We start from the raw sequence: 17313 nt of genomic DNA, 5'->3' as shown, positions 1-17313 counted from the left end.
AGTCCCTCTGTTGAAAGCCAGGCCCCCCGTAAGCGCTCGTCAGCGCCGGCGGTTGACGGCTGTAGCTGTGGTTGGTGGACACCATCCGGCTGCGGGGGACTCACTTCCGTGCCAGGCGGCCTGCACCGTGGTGGACGCAGCTCAGGATGAGACCCGGGACCCAGCTGTGCCTCCTGGAGGCAGGCAGCCCGTGGCTGTGGACAGTGGCTCTGGAAGGAGACGTGGCTCAAATCTTGGGTCTGTAACTGACCCGCGGCGTGGCCTTGGGCCAGTGACTCTCTGAGCCTTGGCTTTCCCGTCTATAAAGTGGGGTAATAGTCCTCATTTTGTAGAGCTGTGAGGATTTAATGAGACGATGCATGGAAAGTGCTCAGCATTGCTCTTGTCCGCTGCTTAATGACGGTCCTGCAGATGTCAGCCGCGGGCACAGTCCCCAAGCCCAAACGCAGGTCCTCGTTTTCTTCTCTGAAGCCCCAAGGGCAAAGCCCCTCCGTTGTCCTCATAGCAGGTCTTTAGAGAGTGAGGACTATCTGCCTCTTTTCTCATCCAGCTCCGAAGACCTCATTTCCTGTCTTGTTCTTTGTGCACAGTGATCTCCCTCCCCTGCATCCGCCTGTTATCCCAGTGTCTCCCCTCTAGACCCTGCTGTTCATGGGTCTTCCCCTGGATGTATCATCCACACCTCCCTCCCACATTTTTTAACTTGATGCTACATGTGTGACCTGAGCAGCAGAATAGAGCAGAAATGTCACTACCTCCCTTATTCTGGACTTGCTATCTCTATTAATGCGGCCAAGGAACACATTGACTCTGAAGCAGCATTGCCACAATGCTGATTCACAACATCAGCCAGAGCAGCACACAGCAGGGTCTGTTAAATAACACAGGAATCTCCGACTTTACCGTCTCCTCTCTGGGTCTCAAATTGTCTCTTCACTTCCAATAACTCTGAAAGCCTTAAAAGGCCCTGGACCATATTTCTCCCTAACAAATATTTAATGAGTGCCTGCCATGTACTAGGCTCTGATGATACAGTGGTGGACAAAACTGATGTTGTCCCTGCCTTGCAGGACCTGAGTGTCCAGTGGAGAAGAGTGGCGGGAAGTGGAGAACTATTTACAGCTGCGGTCAGAGCCACGGAGCAGATTGGGCCGGGAAGCGGGTAGGGGGAGTGGGCGACAGGGGTCTGGGGAGGGTGGCAGTTTGCCTATAGGATGTACATTTCAGGCCAGCGGCAAGAGGAGGGGGTCTTTGGCGGACCCACATGCTCCCCCTGGTGGTCAGCCCCAGTCTCATTCAGCCAGGTTTCAGCCACCAGTAACCGGGAGTTGGTCTCTCCATTCAGAAACTGCCTTGGGTCCCCAGGACAGTTGCCCGGGGAGGGGCTTATTATTATTTTATAGGAGTTTGGGTGGGTGGCTTGGACTTTGGCCATCGGCTCCAGGAGAAACAAAATAACCCAGAGTGATTGATGGGCCCATTGTAAATTTGTAAAATAAATCAGCTTGGCAGAGAGATTCAAAAAGCCTGTCAGGCAGCAAACATTTTTTAACAGCCTGTAAAACTTCCTCCATCCTTCCCATTTGTCAGTGTCGGGCTGATGGTGCATCTGATAGCTGGGCGAGTAGCAGCTGCAGACAGAAGGCTGGGCTGGCAGCGGGGCCTGCCTTTCTTGTGTTTCTGATTTTTCCGTGATCTGAACACTCTCGGCGCCGGGATTGGAGGGGGTCCAGACTAGACTAATTGGCAGATGAAGACAGTAGTCTACTGAAACTGCACGTTGCTTGTGGCTTCACATTCAGATTCCAATGTGGCCGTTTGCTCAAGCATTCATTCAGCAAATATTTACTGAGGGCGCCATGATCGGCACCAGGGATACTGGGGTGAGCAAAAGCAGGTCTGGAGCATCCAGTATAGTGAAGGTCCTGGAAGCCCCATCAAGGCATTTATTAGGAAGTGGGGAGCCACTGAAAGTGAGCGTGAAGGGAAGTGACACATCAAAACAGAAGCTCATTGGGCTCTTGTGATGTGTTCAGATTAAGTTTAAAGCTCTAAGAAAAATCTGGACAGGATGGTCTTATATAACATATAGATATTCTGTTGGCCCCCCTCTAGTGCAGGAAAAGCTTGGGTAGCGTCTCTACCCATGTCACTTCTATCCTTGTGTTTGTTAGGCAGGTGGATCAGTGCCACGGTCACCATCGCAGGTGTTCAGACCAGATAATTCCTATCCCACTGTGGAGTAGCTGGGGCAAATGACTTCACCGCTCTGACCCTCTGTCTCTTCTTCTGTAAGATGGGAATATAAAAATTCCAATCTCATACTCGCTGGGCTGTTCAGGCTTATTTAGGGAGAGGATGCATCTAAAGTGCTCAGTGCAATGTCTGACATGTAACAGTAACAATATACATAGTTGTCATTATTAGTTCAAAGCTGGGTCTACCCACCTTCCATCTGGCCCATGTCAGACACTGACACGCAGGGGGCTGTTTGCTCATTGACTGAGTGATGGATCTTCCTGCTAGCATCCTTGCCTTGTGTGTGGGATGGGGCTCCCAGGCAGGATGGTGGGAGAGCCCTGGGCGCCCAGAATCTGCCAGGAGCGCCAGCTGCTGCCCAGCTCTCGCTGCTTCTCCCCTCCCCGCCATCCCTGACTCGTCGTAATCGACAATGCTGAACCAATTAGGAGCAATAACAATTAAGATGTGCTGAGAACTTGGGAACATTTGCAAACACTCATTAAAACACATCAATAACTAAGTCCTTCTTTAATAGTTCCATTTCTGGCCTCCAGACATGTCTGTTTATGGACCTTGAGTCGCAGCATGCTTTGAGATCTGTGTGATGGCCTTACACCTGGTGATGAGAATTTAAAATTCTTCCCTGACTTGACTTCTGAGATTGGACAGTGAAACAGTACGGCAAGAATGCACGGGCTCTTTCCAGCTGCCTGATCCTAGAGGGGTGGCCTTCAAAGCCGACCAGCCAGATGGGCACAAATTCAGGCTCTGACACCCTCAGCCTCGGGTGGGGCCCACACCCTCCCTTTCCTGGCCTGTGAAGCGAGCGGAATGATACCTGCCCCATAGGATTGATATTAGAATTAGTGATTAACCTGCCACATGTAAGCTCCGTTCGCAGCGGCTTCTGTTAGTGGTGGCCCCTACCGTGATCAGAGGACAAAAAGAGGCAGAGTTGGCTGAGGGATCCATACCAGTGGTTGCAAACTCAGTGCCTCCTGGGACCACCCAGATAACGAGAATGAGGGAAGCCGGGCTGGGTGGCAGCCCACGTGGATTCTGTCTAGAAGGGGCGCTGCCCGTCAGCTCCGCCCCGGTGCCAGGCAGCAGTGCAGCCCCAGGTTGCCAGCCTCTGACTTTTTAAGAGAAGCAGGAAATCCGGGTTTTTATATGAAATCTCCTGACTTTTAAAATGTGGCAACTCCTGCAGACTTTGTTTAAGTTCTGCACGGGCCCAGCAAACACCTCAGTGGATTGACTTGGGCGTGGCCCCCACCTGTGACCATGTGTCCCCTGGGGCCCCCTTATCCAGATAATTGCTTATGTCTCCAGGTCCTTTTAGTCACAGAGACTCCCGGAGTGAAATGTACTTTTCTGATTTAGTGACAATCTGTGACAAATTGGTGTGGATTGAGAACCAAATGCGCTAACTGCAGAGGAAATAATTGAATAACCTCAAACCCGGGTTGGGGTCCCACCTGGTACTGAGAGGCTGACCCGGCGGGCACAGGGCGCCATGTGCTGCCCCACACATCTGTTTATTTTGTCCATTGTAAAACGTGCAAAGGGCAAGAGGATTTGATATCGGGGAGCAGGGGGAACAGCCGGGGTCAGAATTCTCTCTCTCGAGCGGCACTTACCACCCCCGCGCTGGGCAGCACCCCTGGCTTAGGGAGAGCTTTGTGTGTATTTAGTCCAAGGTGGGACTTTAGTTTTTAACACATCTGTGGTTGTGAGTAGATGGTTGGTACTTGTTTGTTTCTTTGTTGATTCATTTATTGGACCAAATCACGCCAGCAGCTCCTCGGGTAGTCGAGGGTAATCGGATTTGGTTTTTAACATGCTTTTAAAGTAAAGAAATAAATACACTCGAGGCTGGAAAAGGGTGATCGTTAGAGAAGGGGCCTCGGCGCCATCACTTTAAAGTAATAGCCCCATTATGGGGAGGGCCGATGGCTTTTTAACCGTTTCTTGCGTGTTTGCTGTAAGGTTGAGGGGCTGTGCAGGCAGGTTGGGCATCTCAGTAAAAGCTTTTCCAGCAGCCATTTAACCTCCATTTACAAAGAAATAAAGCGAAATTGATGCTGATTTGGACCTGCTTTGGGGGATATTTTTGTTCCATAAAAGCCCTTTTGCTTGCAATTTGCTGGGCTGCCCTGTCACATCAGAAAGGGCTGCTGTTGATAAAGATAAAGCTTTATGGCCACGATATTTGCTGCTAACAGCAACCTAATGCAGCATTTTCATTTTTGTGCAATTAATGTTAATGTCTGCTACGAAAATTGTCATTAAATACCATTTTAAAATCCATTCAATTTGCATATGCAAAGCCCATTTACCATCACAGAAGATGTAGCCAGCTCTTCATCACGCCCTTCCCCCGAATGGTAGCCACTCAGTTTTATAGCAATTTAAGATTTTATAGTGAAAGCTAGATGATAATGGATGGCCTTTCTGAGCCCAGCCGACTTAAGCTTTTCCATTGCATATGGAATAATGCAGCCCAGGGACCAGAAACTGTGGGTGTTCATGCTGTACCTCAATCCCAAGGAGGCAAGAGGGAGAAGAAAGAGCACTGGAGAGGGAGTCCACCAGCCTGGCTCTAGATCTGCCTCTTGGCTGGTCACAACTTGCTGTGTGACCTTGGGAAAGTCTCTTCACCTCTCTGAACTTTTATTTTACTCTTTAAATAAGGGCTTCAAACCAGGTGATTGCTAATGTCCTATGTGTTCTAATATTTTGTATTTTTGAATATAAGCACACTAGGGTGAGAATCCAGGCCAACCCTTGCTGTGAAGAAGTTGTGTGAACTTGGGGAGGTCAGTTGGTCTCTCCCGGCCTCAGCGGGCTGAGTAGCCCTGCCTACGTCCTGCACAGGGTTTTACTGACAAGGAAATGAAATTGATGTGGAGACGGAACATACCCTGCGAATCCCAGAATGCCAAGTTCCTGCTGCAGAGGAGGAAACGGAAGCCCTGCAGGGCAAAAGAGTGGGGCCCAGGCTAGGGCTAGAACTCCAGGCCGACTCCTGGCCAGGGCTCCTCCTGGATGCCAGGCTGTGTTTGAGACACTGGTGACCAGCATGGTCTAATCGAGTGACCCAGTGCACAGCAGGGACTCTCTGACCCTCCGTGCTCTGGGCGGTCTGTGAGAACAAGGGCAAGGAGGGCACGCATGCTGGGGGCTGCAGAAGAGTGGGGTGGGGCAGTCAGGGGAGACACCTGGCTTTGAGGGACCGACTGGGGCATTATTTCAAAGGCGGGGGAAGGACAGGGTACAGACGATTAATTCATCCAGCCCAGACGTTCCTGTCCAACGCGCCTCTAGTGTCATAGTCCGGGTTTTGAGGGCTGGTGAATAGAAATGCATTTCTGGGGAGAGAGATGTGTGTAGGATTTGAGGCCACGGGAGGTGGGAAGGTTTGCCAAAGAGATGATGCTGAGCTGGACTTTGAAGAACAAGTAGGTAGGATTCTGAGAAAAGGCAGAGGGAAAAGCATACGAAAGTACGACAGCAGCGACGGCAGCCACTGTGGGGAGCACTACGGCGGGTCCTCGAAAAATGAAACAGAGTTCCCCCATGACCCAGCAATTCCACTTCTGGGCGCAGACCCAAAAGAATTGAAAACACTGGAACAGATATTTGTTCACCCCTGTTCCCAGCAGCATTATTCACAATAGCCAAAAGGCAGAAATAATCCAGATGTCCATCAGTAGATGAAAGGATAATCAAAATGTGGTCTATCCACACAATGGAATATTAGTCAGCCTTAAAAAGGAGAGGAATTCTGACACGTGCTACGTACGCCATGGAGGAACCTTGAAGACAAGATGGTAAATGAAATAAACCAGAAACAAAATGGCAAACATCACATGATTCTGTTTAGATGAGATATCGAGAGTAGTCAAATTTATAGAGACAGAAAGGAGAACGGTGGTTCCCAGGGGCGGAGGGGAGGGGAATAGAGAGTCAGCGTTTCACGAGGACAGAGGGACAGAGTTTCAGTCTGAGATGAGAAAAAAGTTCTAGAGACGGATGGTGGTGATGGTTTCACAACAGTGTGAAGGTACTTAAATGCCCCTGAACTATACACTTAAAAATGGTAAATTTTAGGTATATTTTACCACAATAAAAAATGATTAGAAAAAAGAAGGAACTACCACCCACAAAAAAATGTATGGTGGCAGAGCCAAAGGAAGGCCTGTGTCCAGGAACAGCCAGTTGGGGTGGGAAAGAGGCTGCACACAGATTGTCAGTGGCTTTGAATGAGGCCAAGCAGGGGCCTGCCACACAGACGATGGGCCAAGATATGAGCTTCTCATTCACAGGCGTCCGGCCCGGGGTCGGGGTCGCCCACTGCTGGCTGAGAGCACTGCTTCTATTTATTTGTACAGTGCCATGTGCAAATGTCGGTAATTTTTGTCGTGGTTTTGAGTTTGTGCTCTGACACAGCACAGGTTAGGAAGCCCTGCTGCAGTGGACGTTGACTGCTTTGCCTGCTGTTCTGTTCTGTTCTCCTTCCGGAAACACAACCCCTATTTCTACATCTTTTCCACCACCAGCTCCTGTGGCTTGTAGGGACCGACTCCAACCACGCCCCCTACAAGGAGGGGCAAGAGATCAGGCCTGGCCAATCAGGGCAGCAGAATCCCCCCGGCCTCGGCGATTGGTTCAGAGGCAGACATGTGACCCAGGACTGGCCAATCAGCGTATTTCACAATCCCGCCTCACTGTGGTTGGTTCAGGGATAGACATGACACCAAAGTTGGATCAAAGAGTCTTAATCTCAAGGCTTCTGTAGGTCCTACATCCTTCCTTCTGGGGTCACTAAGAGAATAGGACGTAAGAATGGAACTTCTCCTGGCCATTTTGCCAAGTGAGGAAGAAGCTTGTCAGAGACGGGAGCAAAAACTGGAACGCACAGCCAAGACGTGGAGAGAGACACCAAATGCTGGTGACACTGCCTGACTGCCTAGATCCAGCTATGCCTGAAGCTCTGCCCCTGGGTTTTTAAATCTTGTGAGCCAAGAAATTCCCCTTAAAAAAAAATCAAGGCAGTTCAAGTGGAGATTTGATTACAGGCAGCCACATTCTACTTTTGTAGACTGTCATGCATGCCAGAGTTGGGACACGATTCACATGTCTGCCTCTGAGCTAATCACTGTGACCAAGGTTTGTGAGTTACACTAGTTGGCAGGACTGGATCAGGCGCCCCTCCCTGGAGTTGAGGGTCATACTCCCACGTTGTTCCCTGATTCAGTCACCATTGACCACCGTCCCTCTGCCCCTGGGCTCCATGGAGAGGGGTGGAGCCTTGTGCGCCAGCCACCTTACCGAGCCCGGATCCCGAACGTCATATTTGGAGGGAGAGAGGGCGGCTCCTTCTTGAGGCGCCGGTCATCTTGGTCACTGATGCGGATGTCATTGAGCTGACGGTAGAGGAAATTCTCCCGGGCAGTTACCAGGCCAGCTTTCACTGCCCCACGGTTCATGGCAATGTAATTCCGGGTCAGCTCATGGGGGCAGGTGGGCTGCTGCTTGAACACGTTCCAGTGTCCGATGGCTGAGGGGGAGAGAGACAGAGCCATGGTGTGGCAGTCAGTGTGGGAAGTAAAGCCATCCGTGGCATCTGACGGAGAAGAACCTGGGGCACACAACCTTCCCATTAACCCGGAGCCTGCTGGGGGACAGCCCTGCTTGGCCCCTGGAGGGGGAGGGGTCAGGACTCCCAGGATTCCAGAGGGCCTCAGCATCCTTCACGGAGCTGGGTTCACCCGGCCTTGATCTCCTCTGGGCCACCAGAGGGTCGGTCCTGAGCCTGTTCTGTGCTGGTTCTGTGCTCGCAGCTCAAACAGCACAGAGTACACAGTCTGTTGCCTGGGGACAAGGTTCCACACCGGCTGGGGCCCTTGCTATTTTCCTGACACCTCTGACGTGGCCCCTGCTTGGTCCTCCCCATCTCGGCCAAGCCCAGATCTGTGGTTCCCACCAGAATTGCGCTGCAGGGCAGGCCCCTGGGCTCCCTCCTGGATGTGGCCAGCTGCCGAGTGGCCAGCGTAGGTCAAGAGCTCAGCCCCCTCGGGCTCCAAAGCGTGCGGCTCACCTTCGGGGACCCCTCCATCCAGCCCCCGGATGTAGAGTCCGTAATTAAAATTGATTCCAGGCAGACTGCAGCTTCTTTCCCGGGGCTTCCCGAGTTCAGCCTGTTAGGGGACAGACAGAGAACAAAGGTGAGGGGTGGAACCTCATTCCCATCGCATTCTAATCAATTCAGCCACAGCGAGTCATGGAGGCCCACTTTGCCCCCGCCCTGTGGGCGACCTTCAGGGCTACAAGGGTGTGGCCAACAGAGCTGTCCCTGAGAGGAGCCTGAGCTGCATTGGGAACCTGACCGCTGTGCTCGTGCTAAGGGGCCAGTGAGGAGAGCAGAGCGCAGCCAGGGCTGGTCGGCACCAAGGCCTTGAAGGAGGAGGCGCATGTGTGCGGCTGGAGAGGGGAGGCATTGTAAATTCCTACACAGCTGGAGCCATGGCTTCTATTGCCTTCTTTCCTAGGGGCACAAATAAATGTGCCCAATAAGTGATATAGGAGCTCAATAAATGCCTCAGGTTAAAAACCTCCTCCTCTGGGAAACCCTCCCAGGTTGCCCTCAGTCCAGACAAGCCTCCTTGTTATACGCCACCACAGGGCCCTGAGCTCCACCTTCAGGGCACTTTCAAAATTACACAGTGGCACCTGCTGCTGCACGGATGGGCCTTGACAAGACGGTGCTCAGAGGAGAAGCCAGTCACAAAGGACCACTCATTGTATGATTTCATTCCCACGAAAGGTCTCGAATAGGCAAACCCACAGGGACAGAAAGCAGATTAGCGGTTGCCTGTGGCTGGGAGGGGGAAGAGGATGGGACGATTGGGGGGTGATGGCTAACCGGGTGGGGATTCTTTGGGGAGTAATGAAAATGTTCTAAAATTGATTGTGATGATGGCTGCACGATTCTGTGACTATGCCAAAAGCCATTGGATCGTACATTTTAAATGGGTGAATTGTACGATATGTGAATTATATCTCAGTAAAGCCATTAAAAATTACAAAGTAGTGTAATTGAGTCATTAATTGCATGATCAGTTTAATGTCTCTCTCCCCCAGTAGACTGTGTGCTCCGTCTGTCCTTATTTATTTATGGATTTATTTTGAGGTTAATTTCTTTTTCTTTTTCTTTTTAAAATAGGCTTTATTTTAGAGCAGTTTTAGGTTCACAGCAAAATTGAGCGGAAGGAGCAGAGAGTCCGCATATGTCCCCTTTATCGTCGCCCCTCTTTTTCCCAGGGCCCAGCATGGAATAGGTGCCGGTACACAGGGACTGAATGAACAAATGAGAGAATGAAGTGCCTCCTCGGGGGCTCTATCAGTTCTTCTCTACACAGCGCCTGATCGTTTTTCTCCCTCTTCTCTCCCGTCTCAAGTGCCAGGCCCCGACCTTCCTGCAGAGCTGCGGAGTTCTGAGTCCCAGGCAGGTGCACGGGGCCTTTGCTCGGGTGGTTTGTTTTGAACTCCTTCCACACTGGCTCTCTCTGAGCTGCGGACAAAGCTCTGGCTTCCCATTTGTTTATGAAAATGACCTGGCCTCTGCGGTGACTGCAGGGGAACTTAATTAAAATGCGACTTCTCTGGGAAAGGCCCCGCCTCCCCCAGGGCAGGTGCATGTGGGCAGGCTTCCAACTGGCAGAGGAAGACAGACAGACTCCGGAGCTGGCTGCCACTTGGAGGGGGTAGGTGGGGAAGCAGGTGGGTGCCTCAGTCTCCATGCTTTTAGGGAGGGCTGCGTGGGAATCAAGAACCGTGGAAACACAGTGAAGCCTTAGGCTGCAAAAATCATCCCAGTGGGAGGGCTGCTTATTCTTTCACTCCGCAAATATTTATTTTGTACCTACTCTGTACCAAGCCCTGTGCTGGGAGTTCTAAGGTGAGCAAGCAGACACATAGTCCCTGCCCTTAAGAAATTCATTGTCTTTCAAAAAGGACAATTGAACTAGTAATGACAGTCAAGTGCACTGGGGCAGGGTTAATAGGGGAAGCACAAATTGCCTCTAGCTCTAAAAATCTGAGTCCACAGAGTGAGAGAAGATATTTGCAATATGTATATCTGACAAAGGACTCATCCATCATATATAAAGAGCTGCTACAAATCAATAAGAAAAATACAGACAATCCTATAGAAGAATGAGCAAAAGACTTGAATATGCACTTTATTAAGAGAATGTCTAAGTACCCAAGACCCATATTTCAAGGTGCTCAGCCTCTGAGAAATGCAAAGTAAAAACTCAATGCTTGAATAATAGTTGAAGATGTGGAGCTACAGGAACACTCATGCACTTGGCGGGAGTGTAAACTGGTACAATGACTGTGGAAAACTGTTTAGCAATACCTATTGAAGCTAAACATATGCCTACCTGATAAGCCAACGATCCCCTCCTAGGTGCCCAACAGGAACGAGTGCCTGCGTCCACCCAGAGATCTGTCAGAGAGTGCTCACGGCAGCTCAGATTGTGATAGCCAAGCACAGAAACCACCCAAATGGCCATCACAGGTGGATAAAAAAGTTGTGGCACACTCATTCCATGGAACACTCTACAGCAGTGGTTCTCAATTGAGGGCGATTTTGCTCCCCCCAGGACATTTGGCCATGTCTGGAGACAATTTGGGTTGTCACAGCTTGGGAGGGAGTATCACCCTCTATCTGGTAGACAGAGCCCAGGGATGCTGCTAAACATCCCACAATGCACCGGACAGCCCCACCCCTAATAATGAGTTATCTGGTCCCAAGGGCCAATAGTGCCGAGGTTGAGAAACCCCGCTCCACAGCGGTGAGAATGAAAGAACATCTACACACCACGCGGGTGGTTCTCACACCGAGCGAGGGATGGAAGAAGCCAGACACGCAGGGTACACACTGATCCACGCAGGTGAAGTTCAGACTCGAGCAAGACTGGTCTCTGGTTTTAGAAGTCAGGAGCATGGGTCCCCTTGGGGTGGGGGCAGTGGCTGAAAGCAGCCCAAGGGGGTTTCAGGGGCGCTGCTCCCGTTGTTTCCTGACCTGGCGTGGGCGCCCTTCACACAGGACTAGGCGGTCCTGCCTGCTGCCTCCCTCAGAACCCACCCATCTGAGACCATGGCCACATGTTGAAAGAGCAGTGGGTTCTTGATACCCACACGGGAGCCCACCTTCATCCAAGTACTGCATAGACACAGAAAAAGATAAACACCACCAGCACAAGAACAACTCACTTGTTCCCACAGGGTTCTCTGGGACCACTTTTTTGAGACTGGAGGGAGTGTTGGGGGTCACGTTCAGAAATCCCTGTGTGGGGTTTCTCTTTTCCCCTAACTTTTCCAGACTGGAGTATTGCCCGGTGGGATGGAATGGAACTCCCCAAGAATTCGGCCGAGAAGCAGATTCAGCCTTCTGCTCTGGCAGCTGGACTTCCCTCCCTCTTGGGCAGGTTACACCAGAGAGGGCCACTCGCAGGAAACACAAAGGGTCCCTGGGCCTGTCTCGGATGTGACTTGAGACCGCCTACAGAGCGTTGCGCTGACTGTCTGCCCAAGAGGGAGCTGCGGGGGTCCGCCCTGACCTTTTCCTCCCTTCCACGCATCCTCAGGTACCTCGTGCTTGAAATTCCACCCTTGGCAATCCAGCCCTCCAGGTTCAGGGGCTGTGGGGCTCAGGATGTAACATGGAAACACCCTGGAGGAGCGTGGACCAGCTCATCTGCCCAACGAGACAGGGGAACTGGTCCCACCCTGGTGCCAACACCAGCAACCACGGCAGCACCTGTAATTGTGGTGACCCTGTGCCAGGCTCCGGGGGGGTACTTCACCTCCGTTACTGCTAATGCCTCAAACAACCCTGCAAAGTGGTTACTACTGCCCCCGTTTTCGGGTGGGAAAACAGAGGCCCAGGCAGCTTTAGGGTTCGCCCAAAGCTGCAGAGCTAATGAATGGCCAAGGCTGGCTTTGAACCCACTTCTGACTCCGCACAGTCTTTGCTGCCTCTTAACGGCTCGCTTGGCATTTAGCGTCCACTGCCCGGGACTCTCCACTGTCTTTTCTGTGCACAGATCTTAGCTCTGCAGGTGGAGTCTTGCTCACGCAGGACAGGTGAGCCTTTGATTTGCTTGCGCTGTGCCCACCACCCCCCCGACCCCTCGAGCATGTGGCTCTATGCCCAGGAGAGCCCTGGGTAAAGTCCACTGTTTGATGCATAGACTGGGGGGGATGGGAAGAGATCCCATTTCACAAAGAATTGTAGGTTTGAAGTGCCCTGGACACGGGACAGCTAAGTCATGACTGGGCCAGGGGAAAGGTGGGCAGGAAAAGAAAGATACAGATCTTGGATTGCATGCAAGGCTCATGTTATGCCTGTGACCTCGTTTAGCAGCCCCCTTTCTTGAGCACTTCCTGTGTCCTGAGAGTTCTTTGTGCTTCTCCCTGAACTCTGCCAACCCCACTGGGACGTAGGTTTCCTATTTTACAGATGGGAAAACTGAAGCCTAAAGAGATTCACACTTGCCCCCAGCCACCCAGGTAGTAACTGAAGAGCTGGGGTTAACCGCAGTTCTCTAGGACATCACAGCTCTGCGCCTGCCCCATAGCGGCCCCTACATCTCTGTGACGGAGGCCACGTTCTCGCCACTGGACAGATGGGAAAATCGAGGCTCAGAAAGGGAACAGACCAATGGGCCCCTTTCAGCTGGCCAATGCAAGCCGTCCTTGCATCTCTCACTTCTTATGGCAGAATTCTAAGACATCTCATGCACAGTCCTCAAGGTCTTTGAAGAGGCACGCCCTGGGCTTGCACAACAGGGAATCAGGAAGCATTGGAAGCCAGTCTAATATGGCCCCCTAGCCGGAATGCCCTGTCGTCAAGGTGTTAGAATCAAGAGGCTGGGACAAAACTCCCAGCTCTGAGTCTGACCACCCTACCCTCCTCAGCAGCTTTCAAACTGTGCATTTTTCCAAGTTTCCTCTGTCACAGAGTGGCTTGGCTGGAATACAGCTCTGGGTGACAGCTGTCCCCATCAGCAGACAGCTTCATTAAACCTCATTAAGATGTCATCCCTCTCTGCCTTATTTCCCATCTCTCAGCTCTAATTAAAACCATCTCTCTCTCTGTCCCCGGGGGTCCTGGGATTCTCCGGGCTCCTTCTGCATAGCAGCTCCCTCCGCCCCCCAATATGAAGGACCAGGCCCTGGAAACCCCACACTGGGAACCAGACCAGGCAGGCAGCCCCCCGCCCAGAAGCCCCCTCGGAGCAGCCAGTTGCCAGCATGAGGGCCACTGGGGCTTTCCAGAGGCAAGTACAGGTGGCATTTTCCTCAGGCTGCTGCCTTGCTCTGAAGTCACCTGAGACACAGGAAGGAAGGCCCCTGGCCCTGGAGCCTTGCCAAAGCCCGTTTTCCAGGGACAACTTCAAAACAAGTGACCTGGCCTTACAACACGTGTCTAATCGTTTCCCACCCAAAATACTGTTTAAAATTCTTAATTAGCTCCCCTTTCCTACTGAAGAGGCAAAAGTAGGTGAAATCAAGTGGCTTTGTTTCCTGGACGGCCTGAACTGGATCTCACCCTGGACAAACGGGCAGGTGGTCATTTCTAAGACGGGTTTTCATCTGGGAGCTCGATGCCGGGGCTCTAAACCTACCTTTGGTGTTCACTCCATCAGGAGCAGGTCCCATAAGGGAGTCACTCGCACTTCCTGGCAGCCACACAGAGTGTAGCTCACTAACCCTCTAGCCCGGCGTCGAAACTAAATGAATGTCTGTTCGACAGTTGAAAAGCCTCCACTTACTTTCCTGCATCCTATTAAAGCGTAGTTACGTGCAATCCCACAGTTATTGCCTGGTAGTTATTAAATAAATATCTGTATATGGCTGTACCCGTGCATGCATATGCACACACAGACCATTGCGCTCACGGAGGGGTAGTTCATTATTGTAAAACAACTTAAGATCCTCGAATGAAAAGCACAATATAAATGCAAATTGTGATCATGATTAGCATAGAGGATATTTATTTATTTCCATAATGAGAACCTCAGATAAACAATCATGTGAAATAAGGCGCATTATGCATCAAAGGACTCCGGCGTCGTCTTAGAAGCCGGATTCTTTGAACCATGTGCATCGCGTGAGTGGCAGTCGAACATCGCATAATGATACGAAAAAGCTGCGCGTGAGAAGACCACATTCATATATGATCAAAGGCATATAAAATAATGTCAAGTGAAAAAAACCAGAGCAGGATTCAAAATTTTACATCTGCTATTGTTACAACCACGTAAAAAAAATTCATTGAAAAAAATCCTAGAAGGAAGCACAACAAAATAAGTGATTGTGTGAGGGTGTGTAGTCAGAGACAGGGGCCTTTCGGGGATATTGAGGTTTTACTTTATAATTAAAAGAGTCGAAAGGCAGAGTTAAAGCATAGATTTCTATTTTCTAGATACCAGTCAGAGGTCAAGGTTCAGTTTCTCCTCCTGTGTCATCACAGCTCCGCTCAAGTTTGTAATGAGGCTAAGCTGGCTGCCGCTGGGAGGGGAGGCCGCAGGCCAAGAGGGAGGGTACGGGAAGCCAGTACACTGACGTCACAAGGAACTGAGTCCCAGCTCTGCCACTTCGCTTGTGACCTTAGACAAGTCACCTATTTTTTCTGGTCCCCGTTTCCTGACCTGTAAGACATCCTCCGGCCCATAGAGTATTTAGTGGGATCTGGTCCAGCATGGTGCTCAATAAACGATGGCTACTGTGACTGCTGTCATTGTCATTAGTGTTACTACAGCAGCTCTCCAGCTCAGACCAAGGGGGCGCCCCGGGCAGTGAGGACACCTCTCCAGGCCCCACTGTGCCTGCCCAGCCAACCCCCTCGGCCTTTGCCTGGTTCTCTCGGCCCTGGGCTGTGTTTCACCCCCTGCCCGGTTCCTCCGTCCTCCCCGGGGCAGCCCTGGCCCCTTCCTGCTGCCAGTAGTGTTACTGCCGCTGATGGATGGCCCTTGCCGGGTGAGGCGGTCACGGTGACAGGGCCCCGGCGTTCCCTCCCCTCCCCGTTGACAGCTTGAAACCAGGTCCTTCATTTGCATTTACATGATCTCGCTGTGCAGCTTACGAGATCGAGAGATTTATCTGCTACTTAGCTTGATGTTTGATTACACCCGGAGAAGGCGGCGCGCGGCAAAGTGCAGGGAGGCATCGCTCTGAGCCCACGGCCTCTGGGGGCCAGTAACTCAACAGCAGGTTTAGGTGGATGGGGGAAACGCGCAGTGTTTTGAAAAAGAAAGGGGAGAGGTTGGAAGCAGCAAACACCATGATTTGGATTTAAAAAAAAAAAAGCAGTAAAAACTTGCTGGGTGGGAACAGAGGTTATGAACAGGCCCAAGTCACCCTGATGAGGAAGCTCATTGTCCTGGGGAATGAACCCCTGAAACTTTGCCTCCAGAGCAAAAGCAGAAGCTCCTAAAAGCGAGGGTGCCTCTGATATAGGGAGGCGGTGAGGATCGACTCCTGCCGGCAAGGAGGCCTCTCGAACCTGCGCGTCTGAATCAACACCAGCTCTGCCAGTTACACCTGCGTGGTCTTGCCTTAGTGACTCAACCCTCCTGGACCCCGACTTCCTGTTCTGTAAAACGGGGAAAACAACACCCCCTCTCAGGTCTATGGCTGAGATGAGTGAATGAGACAGTCTCAGGACCGTGGTGGACACAGAGTGGGGGCCCAATAAATGGAGCTGTGGTGGGGACGAGTGGCTGTTTTCTGAAGAAGATGGGGATGAAGCTCAGCGCCCAGACGGAGAGAAATCACCGTGTGGGGCTTCGCGGTCAAGTGTCACTTCTCTGTTTTCGTGGATTATCCGCTGGGTGGGGCTTGATCCCAGCCACCCCGGGGGCCAGCTCCCAGCTGGGGCGTGCTTAAGGAAGGCAGACTCATTTTCGTCACAGTCTGAGCCGGGCATAATTAGGAGCAGAGATCTGCGGCTGCCAGCCTGTACCCCGTCACATCCCAGATCCGAACAGAAATCATGTGGCGCCTCACTAGGACATTACAGTTTGGTGGCTCAGAACACGAGCAGGGGGCCAAACGCCAGGGTTGGAATTCTGGCTTCCCAACTCTGTATGACCTTGAGCAAGTGGCTGAACCTCCAATCCTCAGTTTCCTTACGCATAAAATAGGAATAATGTGGGTACCCAGCTCAGAGGTTGTTGGTGGATGTCACAAGGCAAGGAGAGTTCTTAGCAGAGGGCCTAGAAGTTTCTCAATAAAAAAGGAAGTAGACTAGCCAGTGGTCGTCATTAGCCTCTCCACTATTTTGAATTACCATTGACCTTGTCTCCATCTGTGTGAACAGAAAACTAGCTGTAAAATTAATATGTCCACTTGATGGTTCCTCAAAAAGGTAAACATAGAATTACCATATGACCCAGCAATTCCACTCCTAGGTATAGACCCAAAGAAATGGAAAACTAATTCATGTACTAACATGTGTACCTGCATGTTCACAGCAGCATTATTCACAATAGCCAAAAGATGGAAACCATCCAAACGTCCATCAACTGATGAACAGATAAAAATGTGGTCTATCCACATACGGTAGAATATTAGTCAGCCATAAAAAAGAATGAAGTCCTAATACATGCTATGACATGCATGAACCTTGAAGACATGATGCTCAGGGAAAGAAGCCCGACGAAAAAAGGCCACATATTGTATGATTCCATTTACATGAAATGTCCAGGATGGGTAAATCCATAGAGACAGAGAGGAGACGAATGATCGCCAAGGCACAGGGGGAGGGAAGAATCGGAGTGACTGTCTATTGGGTGCGAGGTTTCCTTTTGGGGTGACAAACATGTCTTGGAACTAGATAGAGGTGGTGATTGAACAACACCGCCAATGGCTAAATGCCACCAAAGTGTACACTTAAAAATGGTTCATTTTATGTGAATTTTACCTCGACAAAAAAAAATTCATGTGTCCACAGGAAGGATATGCCTTGCCTCCCGTCTGAGCAATTTAGGAAAC

General features: G+C 51.1%; 1 protein-coding gene across 2 annotated transcripts in view; it reads right to left on the bottom strand.

The window, feature by feature from the left end:
* Positions 1-17313, bottom strand: part of CFAP77 (cilia and flagella associated protein 77) — a 125425-nt gene that overhangs the window by 45389 nt on the left and 62723 nt on the right. For both annotated transcript variants that reach the window (XM_070595413.1, XM_008524362.2), the window contains 2 exons: positions 8345-8444; positions 7576-7804 (listed from right to left, as the gene is read on the bottom strand). In XM_070595413.1, coding sequence (XP_070451514.1) covers positions 7576-7804; positions 8345-8444 — 329 coding nt within the window. The remainder of the gene's footprint in view (positions 1-7575; positions 7805-8344; positions 8445-17313) is intronic.

This window comes from Equus przewalskii, chromosome 26 (assembly GCF_037783145.1).
Source record: "Equus przewalskii isolate Varuska chromosome 26, EquPr2, whole genome shotgun sequence".
NCBI classification, from domain to species: domain Eukaryota; kingdom Metazoa; phylum Chordata; class Mammalia; order Perissodactyla; family Equidae; genus Equus; species Equus przewalskii.
This window is presented reverse-complemented; position numbering and strand designations above follow the sequence as displayed.